The sequence below is a fragment of the Pavona decussata genome, unplaced genomic scaffold (genome assembly GCF_977016875.1).
Source record: "Pavona decussata unplaced genomic scaffold, jaPavDecu1.1 SCAFFOLD_155, whole genome shotgun sequence".
Lineage (NCBI taxonomy): Eukaryota > Metazoa > Cnidaria > Anthozoa > Scleractinia > Agariciidae > Pavona > Pavona decussata.
The window spans coordinates 1,055,939-1,065,201 of NW_028145567.1; the positions used below are offsets into that span (position 1 = coordinate 1,055,939).

General features: G+C 38.4%; 1 protein-coding gene and 1 long non-coding RNA gene across 4 annotated transcripts in view; both read left to right on the forward strand.

The window, feature by feature from the left end:
- Positions 1 to 3,535, forward strand: part of LOC146465761 (NFX1-type zinc finger-containing protein 1-like) — a 28,059-nt gene extending 24,524 nt beyond the window's left edge. Inside the window, exons 16-19 of one of the 3 annotated variants that reach the window (XR_014868192.1) lie at positions 575 to 730; positions 1,769 to 2,459; positions 2,818 to 3,163; positions 3,201 to 3,535. Coding sequence is in view for 1 of the 3 variants with exons in the window: in XM_085128161.1 (XP_084984287.1) it covers positions 575 to 730; positions 1,769 to 1,965 (353 nt within the window). In the remaining 2 variants the exon portion in view is untranslated. Of the gene's footprint in view, positions 1 to 574; positions 731 to 1,768 lie in introns of all 3 variants that reach the window. The other 2 variants (XR_014868191.1, XM_085128161.1) reach the window with 2 other exon arrangements.
- Positions 3,536 to 6,448: 2,913 nt separating this feature from the next.
- Positions 6,449 to 8,637, forward strand: LOC146465762 (uncharacterized). Its single transcript, XR_014868207.1, has 2 exons — positions 6,449 to 6,777; positions 7,681 to 8,637. It is a non-coding gene; the product is annotated as an uncharacterized LOC146465762 (long non-coding RNA).
- The last annotated feature ends 626 nt before the right edge of the window (positions 8,638 to 9,263 follow it).

The following is a 9,263-nucleotide window of genomic DNA, read 5'->3' on the forward strand; positions in this document are numbered from 1 at the left end:
AAGAACAAAAAAGTGCGCCTCGTGTGTCACTGATGTTCTTACCACATTTTGTCGTCTTTTGTGATCTGTTACTGAGCAGACGCACGGCAACATGGAATCTATTTGTTAAGTACACACATTTGTTCCTAACTGTAAAATTAAAATGTGCAATTCTGCACAAGAATACAAGAATAATTGTTGCAGCTGTAAAGCTGTGTGAAAGTTTAGTCTACAGCAATGCTTCGGCCAAAATCTCATCACTGGGAGAAATCCTGAAAGACACGTGTTCCTTTGATTCTGTCGGCCGACTGCAAAGATAGAAATTAATTTAAAAAACGATTTCAATAAAGTGATGCTTCAATACAAAACAATACAATATTTATTTTGCCATATACAACATTTACAGATGGAAAAAAATAAAGAAAATTGATGTAAGAAAATAAATGGCGAGAAAACCTGAAAGAAACCACGAGGCTTATGACAAGTCAGGCTTCCTCAGAGTCAAAGTCATGCTTCATTTCCGTCCATTACATTGCGCGTGATAAGACCGGTAGGACATTAAGCGTACCACTTTCTTTTAATTTGTTTCTCTCAGACAAAAGCGACCGCGATCGTTATACAGCTCGTATTGAGCGGGTTAGACGTTTGAATGGCCTCGAAGTGTTTTACCAGGAAGTAACCAGACAAGAAAAAGATCTGATTGTTAAAGCCATGGGTCTAACACAAGGACACTGGTTCAAATGCCCAAAGGGTAAGTTTTTTTCTTTGTGACGGTTTTGCTATAGCGGGGAACCAGTGGAGGAAGAGGGGAAGTCTTATACCGGGAAGCCCCCGCCCAGAAGCTCAAGCCGTTCCCTCTTTACAGCGTTCAAACGAATAAGAAAAGTTCCGGTTAAATATAAGGCTTTTTTTTTTAGACCTCAAAGATGGTAAGTGTTTTGTCAGTCTGTGAGTTTACTAAATGATTTTATGTCACTGATCGGCATGGCGTTTCTCTGTTTGAATGCGGGAAACCCGGAAAACCTACTCACCAAATGTTCCCAGAAACCTGTTTTTCTTTTAGTAAATCAAGACAGTTGCATAAAATTACAAAGGTTCAAACTGAAATTGCCTCCATGTATTTCACTCGCCATAACCAGGGTGCTAGAGGCTTTTCTTTCGTGTTTTCCGGTTGTGCCTTTATATGCCCAGAAATGCACGCTAATAAATGCATGAACTGTATGATAGACATCACAAAGTGTCCCCTACCCTAAATTCTTACTAAAACACAAATAATTCTGTCAAAGATGAAGTCATTTGAAAACGACAAAAATGTCTGTGTTATATAAAGTACCCAGAATCAGGGTTAGGTGCATTTCAGGACATAAGTAGTCTTTATTAGAACCCGTGGCGTCGGAGGCGAAGATCGGCCTCCAGCCGGAGTCCTCGCTGCGTGAGAGAAAAAACCTCTGGTTCTGATGGTACAATAAGGACCTTTAGATTTGACTACGAGTGCGAGATTGAGTACGACTGACGACTTTTCAAACCTAATCAGATAACAAGTTGTAACACCAATCTTGTTTCTAGGGTCTTCTTATCTGCTGGTAAACAACGGGAAGGAGCGAGAGTTCTGGGAATGTGACTGATTTGAAATTTTGAAAGTTGTACTTGTATTTAATCTCGCACTCCGTCTCGTACTCTGATCTGAAAATTGCTTCTGTTCTACTATACTACTGTCCTGAACTCTTCTTTCTCTCATTCTTCTATCACGGCTGTGTTTAAGTTGTCGTCATTTTTGTTCTCAATCCAGGTCACATCTACTGCATCACGGAGTGCGGGGGAGCGATGCAAGAAAGCCACTGTCCAGAGTGCGGCTCAGCTATTGGCGGTATGAATCATAGGCTGAGGGACGACAATCGGTTAGCTAGTGAGATGGACGGCGCACGCTACGCGGCCTTCTCTGATATGGCCAACATCAACAACTTTGATCTGCGTGACTTTCGGTAAACCAAATGCTGTTCCCAAAATTGACAAAACGAAAAAGGAATAGGATTTGATAATAATTCGCACCCTAAACAGATGGTACCATCTTGTACAAGATAAAATCGGCGCACTGCTCAGTAGCTTTCATTTGAATGGTCGAGGATTTCAGCCTGAGAGTCGGATGTTGGGACCACCTTTTACAGCATAATAAACAGAACCACTGAAACGCAGTGCTGCTCAGTAACTTTCATTTAAATGGTCACACTTATCCACAGACTCAAAAGTTTAAACTACCTAGTACAGCATAAAAACAGTACTACAGCAAATTTCTGCTCAAAAGCTGGTTAGACTTAAGATTTAATCCACAGTCAAAAAGGTTAAAATCACCTCGTGCAGCATGATAAACAGCACCGCAATAAAGTGCTGTAAGTAGCTTTCGTTTGATTGGTTGCATTTCAGTATTCCTCAACAAACATTTTATCTCTTTTTTATCCACAGACTTCAATTTAAAGTTCACAGTCAATCCAGGTCACGCGTGAACAGTATTTCCAAGAATGAAATGAACATTCGAATTTCTCTTTGTAATGTCCGTTGTGTGAATGGAATGTTGGACATTTCTCTGGAAATCGTTCCGAAAAAGACGTATTAACTGAAAAAGAAAAAGATTCAAAATACTTGGGAAACAATTGTTATTCTTGAAATATTCAATTTTGCAATGTAAAGAAAAATTCATAGCTCTATACCGTCAATAAGCGAGGGAAATTTATACGGGAACTCTGAAATCTCGTTGGCGATTTTCAAAACTGACATGTAATTTTCAAAACTCCGTTCAAATTTCAAAAATATCGTTCACGCGTGACCTCGGTTGACTGTAAGAACTATCTTGAACAACATAGTTAACAGTAAACATGTATCTTGGGTCCCAATGTTTCATTCATGGGAAGAAAGGTTAACAAATTTCTCCATGAACATCAGAACGTGTTCGTGTGAACACGATGTCTGGGGTACCCAACGTAAGCAAGATACAAAGGATGCTGTCTCCTGTGCGCTCAGAACGTTTAGTTCCCTTTTTAAGACACATTTCCGTAATCCTCAGACTGATCTGTTCGGATGTTTTAGCTGAAAAGTTAAGTTGCACGGAAAGTTTGAAGAAACGGAATTTTTCTCCGAATTTACTTCATGTTATTGGTTCAACAAATTTGCTAGCTGACCTTTTTTCGAAGTTAAGTTCAGTTCAGTGAAGTTAGTTAGTGTTCAAGAAGTTCAGTTAGTGACATAATTACCCCTTGGAAAACAAATTAATTAGTTTTCTGGTGAACCGAAATTTTGAGCCGAAGAAAACTGTAGATTTTCTTTACGACTAATTCCGAAAATTTATGAGGTTTTAAGGCCACGCATCCGAACAAATATCCACCAACAAGAAACGTTGGGTGCCCCTGACGAAATGCACATTTAACTAGTTGATGTAGGAGAAAATGGCTATCTTATAAGCAACCAGAATGGTAACGCCAACGAAAAGGGCACTTAAAACTTTAATGGGTTTTGTCATTTATTTTAGTGTGACATTTGTATCGATTAAAACGTTGAAATAATATTTCAGTTTTGTTAACAATTACCATAAGTGGCAGGGAATGTATTAGAATTTACCCTTGGATACGGACCGATAAGATCGACATTGATTGCAACTTCTCAAACTCATTAATAATTAAGAGCGGCTGTCCGTAAAAATCAAACATATCGTGGCAAGGGTGGAAAATTCGATTTCTTTCATATTTTAATGTCAGATAGGCTAAGATATAAGTGAAATCACTGTATAGTTTTTTCGGTGAAATATACTTTTATTTCAAAGAAAAATGCAAATAACGAAAATCCGTTAAAATCGTCATTTGAGGCGCTAAAATATTACACGGGTTTGAGAGCCTCGCGTGCGAAAACAAATCATTCTACCGCTTATAAAACACTCAAATATTTTTTACAATCTTTAAATATCTGTTGGAATGATTTTGGGAAATATTGCGTCGTTCTGTTTATGCAAAATAATTTAATTTCGAAGGGATACAATTCACTGCAGTAAAAGTACTTCGTGAATAGAATTAATTTTCACCATGTGCGAAACCTTCAAATCAATTAAGCTTCTGGTGGTTGAATGTTAGAAGGATGGTTTATAGATTCCTGTAAAAATTTCTTTGGGCAAATGATTAAGAGCGACGCGAGAGCTTTTCAAAGTCCGTAAAAAATGCAAATATTTGACCCTCAGCGGTAAACTTTGAAGTTGCGGGTCAGACATAAATTTTAGTCCGTGTACATGTCTTGACCCATATTAGGTTAAAATAAGCACATAGCACATTTCAAAATGTTCTAACCTTATAATATGCTGTAAAAGACAGGTCCAAACGCCATTTTAGCACGATTCTCTGGTCGCTCGTGCCGTAAGTTTGAGCCGGCGCGCTGTTTGTACTGAAACGTCCGATGTACACCACGCAAACTGGTCGAATACAAATCTTTGATCAACTTTCGGCACATTTCATCAAGACTGCGTCTTCTTCGACGGCCAAGTCATTTGTGAAGTATTGCTTAGTTTACAGTAGCTTATAGTGCAAGAAAATATCATAATGAGAATGACAAAAAATGTCGGCGCTTTCAGTCTTTTTATCTTGCATCGCAGGCAGCCGTTTGTTCGTCACGCAATACAAAGTCTTAGACATTTTAGGGGGGTGGAGGAGGGTGAAAATGCGAAATGCTTGATTACTTAAAGAGGTATATCCAAGGCAGGAGCCCATGTCCAAGGTTATATTTTACAAAAATATGAATTAGCTAGTCTTCCAATTTTTTTTAAATAGATCCTAGTATCAAACCAAAGAACCGAAGAGAAAGGTGTTTTTTTTTTTTCACGCAGATGACCCCAAATAGTGCATTTCAAGTATAAATGGCTGATACATAGCTATGAAAGAACTCACACCTACGAAAAATATTGCCTCTCGTTTGTTTTCCTGAGTTAGTGGAGTCCTATCATCCATTTTTTTCATTCTTCCGTAAGTCTGGTAGGCCTGTGGCTTTGGGTGGTTATTCATCTGCGTGTTACTTCCTTAGGGGTGTTGTTTTTCAAAGACTATCAAATTTATGATGTCTAAATTAAACAATATTTAATTTGAAGTTCTTGCTAAATTTAAAAATAAAATCGCTAAAAAAGTTCAGTCGAATTTATGGCTATGGCTATGGCTACGGCCATTCGGCGTGAGAAAAATCGCCAAAAAGTTACTAAGTAAACAAACCCTTGTCGTGCTAGTTACTTGGCGCCGTTTGTACACTTACAGGGGGCCACAAGTCAATTTTTTTGAAGTCAAGTTTATTACACTGAAAATGGAGGGTTGTTGTTCAACACTAAGACTATGCGGTACAAGCCTGGATGCTACCTGAAGGAAAGTATGGTGTTACGTAACGCGCGTGGGCCACAACATCATCCGTCCCGAGAGCACCCCTCCTGGCCTGTCAGAAGCCCCACCTTACGCTAGCACCACATAAGCACCGGTATTATTTATCAAATGAAGGATCGGAACATTTTTTTTTTTTTTTTTTGAGGGATAGGAGGAGAGGGAGTAGGGTGCTTACTTGTTTTGAATATGAGATAAATGGAGTAGAGGATAGTGTATCAAATTTGAGGCCAAAGCTTTAGACAGACCCCCATAACCTGTTACTAGTCCTATCCACCGGTCAAGGACAGCACACTTACCTGCAGCAATCAGAGTTATGTCCAGTCGATTAACCTACCACTTTCAAGCTGTTATGGACTTGCGCAATCTGTTTAGTTGAGATATTTGTTTTCAAGTTTGGGTAAACGGACTAGCATAAGTAATAAGAGTAAGAAAAATAAGGGCCCAAAAAGCTGTTATATCTAAGAATAGTGATGGCCTGCAACCAGGGCATATTGTGGCTCACCAAAGATAAAGCAAGCAAGGAAAGACGAAATTCCTTAAATAAATCGTTTTTTTTTTTAATTTTGCAGTCTTGTGTTTCAAAGTTAGAGTATGTACTAGTACCAGGACTAGTACCGAGTGCAGCTTTCAATCATTTTAGCCGTTGCCCACTCCCTTAAAATGCCTATGACATAGATAGTATAACGAAAAGATGCCTGCAATGAGGGATATTTTTGGTTTCATGCCAGGATCTATTGTATTTAAAGGTGGAAAGAACTAGCTAAAGGATGTGCAGTGATCTTCATCAGTAAATACTGATACTGTTTAGTGAAATCTTATCCTCCCCCCCCCCCCCCCCCCTCTCCACGGTAACGCTCCCAACAACCCAGCCTGCTGCGTGCGCAAATGAATTCGCCAGTCAATAGATTATCTGGATTTTAGCTACGGATAAAGAACGTAACTAAAGGTATCACTATCTTAATTGTTGTTGCTGTTGTTCCTGCCTAGAGTATGTTCATGTTTAATCTCGTACCCCGATCTCAGTCGTCGGTTCGGGAATGTCGAAATGTGAGATCTGGTAAAGTACGATACAACGCCATTTCTGGTTGGTTACCAGAATTAAGAATGCCTCATTCTAATCTGCTCTGTGATTGGCTCTTTCCTTCTGTGTTTGGTTTTCGCTCAGTTCGGGGAAGAAACAAAAACACGGAAAAGTTTTCGCTCCGATTAAGATTGTCATGCGACGTTTTAATACATACATGCCCTTTGTGTGGGAAGAGAACAGTGAGAAATTGTTTTTTCGGAAGACAACAGCGACTTTAGCCGAAAAGACTTTGCAGTAACGTTCAAACGGCCTTGCCAAATTACACAAGTTTCCAACACGATGGATATAAGCTTGCTTACTTTTGGGGATAAAATGGAGGTAGGTCATATATATATATATATTTTTTTTGGTATTTCTTGACAAAAAATGATTTTTTTTTAAATGATTATTTATTTAGTAAACGCAAATTAATTTCCCCAAAATATTTTACCGTGAGTTCCTGAACACGCGCGCCGCATTTGCTAGCATATTTTCAGTTTTTGTCTTCTGCTAAAAGACTATTTTCCTTCTATAAATTGAACTGGACTTTGAGTAAGAGACTTCATAATATAATATTAGTCCTTTCAGACCAGTGTGCTTATTCCTTCAAGATCCATACAACATCTCTCATAGGACTTTGGAGAAATTGATAGAGTGTCCACACAATATTATTATTCATCCCTCCCACCCCTCAGCTAAGAGGAATGAAAAATGTCCGACTTATGACCGCCAAAATAATAGTAATGAAACCCGTACTACGACAGAGAACACCTTGTCTGAACCGATTACGGCTCTTTATGTAAGTGTAGTTAGTTTGATTTTATCCCCTCTCTCCCACCTGCTGAGTTAAAAAAAATTGGGATCCAAGATATAAAACTAGCCTTCCTCTAAAATAAAAATGGGGACATTGGTTTTCATGTCTGCACCACCTAATGTTTTGCAGGTCTATGCTTGTGATAGGCTTTAGAAAAGAAGTAGTTTTAAAAGGAGGACATGCCTCTTTGGATTTGACATCACTTATAGTTTTTAGAATCTTTTTGCCATTGTTCTTTTCTTCAAGATGGGGGAATTTCTCCATTATTCTATCATTAGTATGGAGTCCTTGAAGTACTAAACACACTTCATTTACTACTTCCATTGTTAATCCTTAGCACATTCTCTGATACAAATAGTTATCACTGGCCTCAGTTTCTCCTTTATTTCTTGTTAACTCTGCCTTAATTTCTTCCACCTGGTTTCTAGGGAGAAGCAAGTTCCTAAAGTTCCTATCAGTGATGTGAATATCTTCAAGGGCTAAAACAGCTGGACACAGCTCAACACATAATTAAGAGCAATGACAGTCATTTCGGACAACAGATATCACAACAGCTGCATTTCTCACACAAAAGCCAAAACCAAAGTGGTTATAAGCAAAAATTTTCCCCTGCACAGATTTCTGGGGTATTTACACTAATCTGTCATGGTGGGTTGCATTTCTTCAATATTTGCACCAATATGATTGTTGTTAAAGTAAAGTTTTGATGTAGCAGGCTTCTCATCTCTTCCACTTTCTTGGAAAAAACTTTCCATAGTTTGCGGAAGACCAAAATGAATAAATTATTATCCTTCCAACACAATGAGAATCAAACCCCATTCCCAAAGATTGTGGCAAATAATATTCATTGTCAGTCTGTAGAGAATGAGACTGAGCCAAAAGTGCATTTTGAGGAATTTGGGGAGTAAGGTAGAACTGGTGATCCCCAAGCTTTCCACCCAAGAAGGCACCCCCAAATCCACACAGTACTAATGATGAGTAAATAATAGGCTGACAGGCTTAATTTTTGACATTGGTAGTGATAAGTTCATCTGCTATGGGCAAAAATATTTAATCAAACTGGTCAACATTACTTTGTGTTAAGATAGGAGGGCCTTTGTAGTACTCCATAAATCTTTCATGTTCAAACTTTGTATGATTGTAGTTTGGTTGTTTTTCTGTTGCTGTTGTTGTCATGACAACAATCTTCGCTGTAGGGAATACTGAGGAAAGTGTTCCTCGTTTGCTGTACTCTGAAGTTGTGCCCCCTGAACAAAGATGCAATTAATTAAGAAAAAACTGTAGTCATTCACTGGGATGTTGTTATTCTTTCCATTAGAATAAGACAATATAATTACCAGAAAATGGATAATGAGAAGGCTGAATAAAAAGGGATTCTCAAGTAACTAAGCCCTTTTTGACGCATGGGGTGGTGGAAGGACGAAGCATAAAAGAAGCTGCGATAATCACCAACAATATAGCTCTGTATTTATTAGCTTTTAACCTTTAAGCCTCAGTGTCAACATACAGTTTCTCCTTACTGGTCTCTACAAGTCCATTTTTCATAGTAGCATTATAGGAAGGCTGTTGAAATATCAAGAAATTTCACGACTGGTGATCTCATGACCTCTCCTTGATTGTGTATTGATAAATATTAGGAGAAATTTTGATACTGATCACTACTGGGGCTTAAAGGTTCAAGGTTCACTGTTCTGATATTTTTTGTGTACTTGTGTGAAAAGTCCTTGAACATAATTTTGTGTTGCTGGTCTTAATATTAAGAAAAGTTAGGACCTTACATGGGTGCAAATATCAATACAAGAAAAGTTTTTTTGCTCAAGGAATTGGCATCAACAAGGAATTTTCATCCAAGACAGACACTGTTTTCAAAGTTTCTTTTCCCCACCACTTCTCTGCAGTGGGTTTGTGTCTGACAGTTTGATTAAATGTTGTTTCCTGGCTATGGAAGGCCATGGTTAAGGAATACTTAGGAATTCATGGTTACTGAAGATCAGCTTACTGTGAAAGCTGT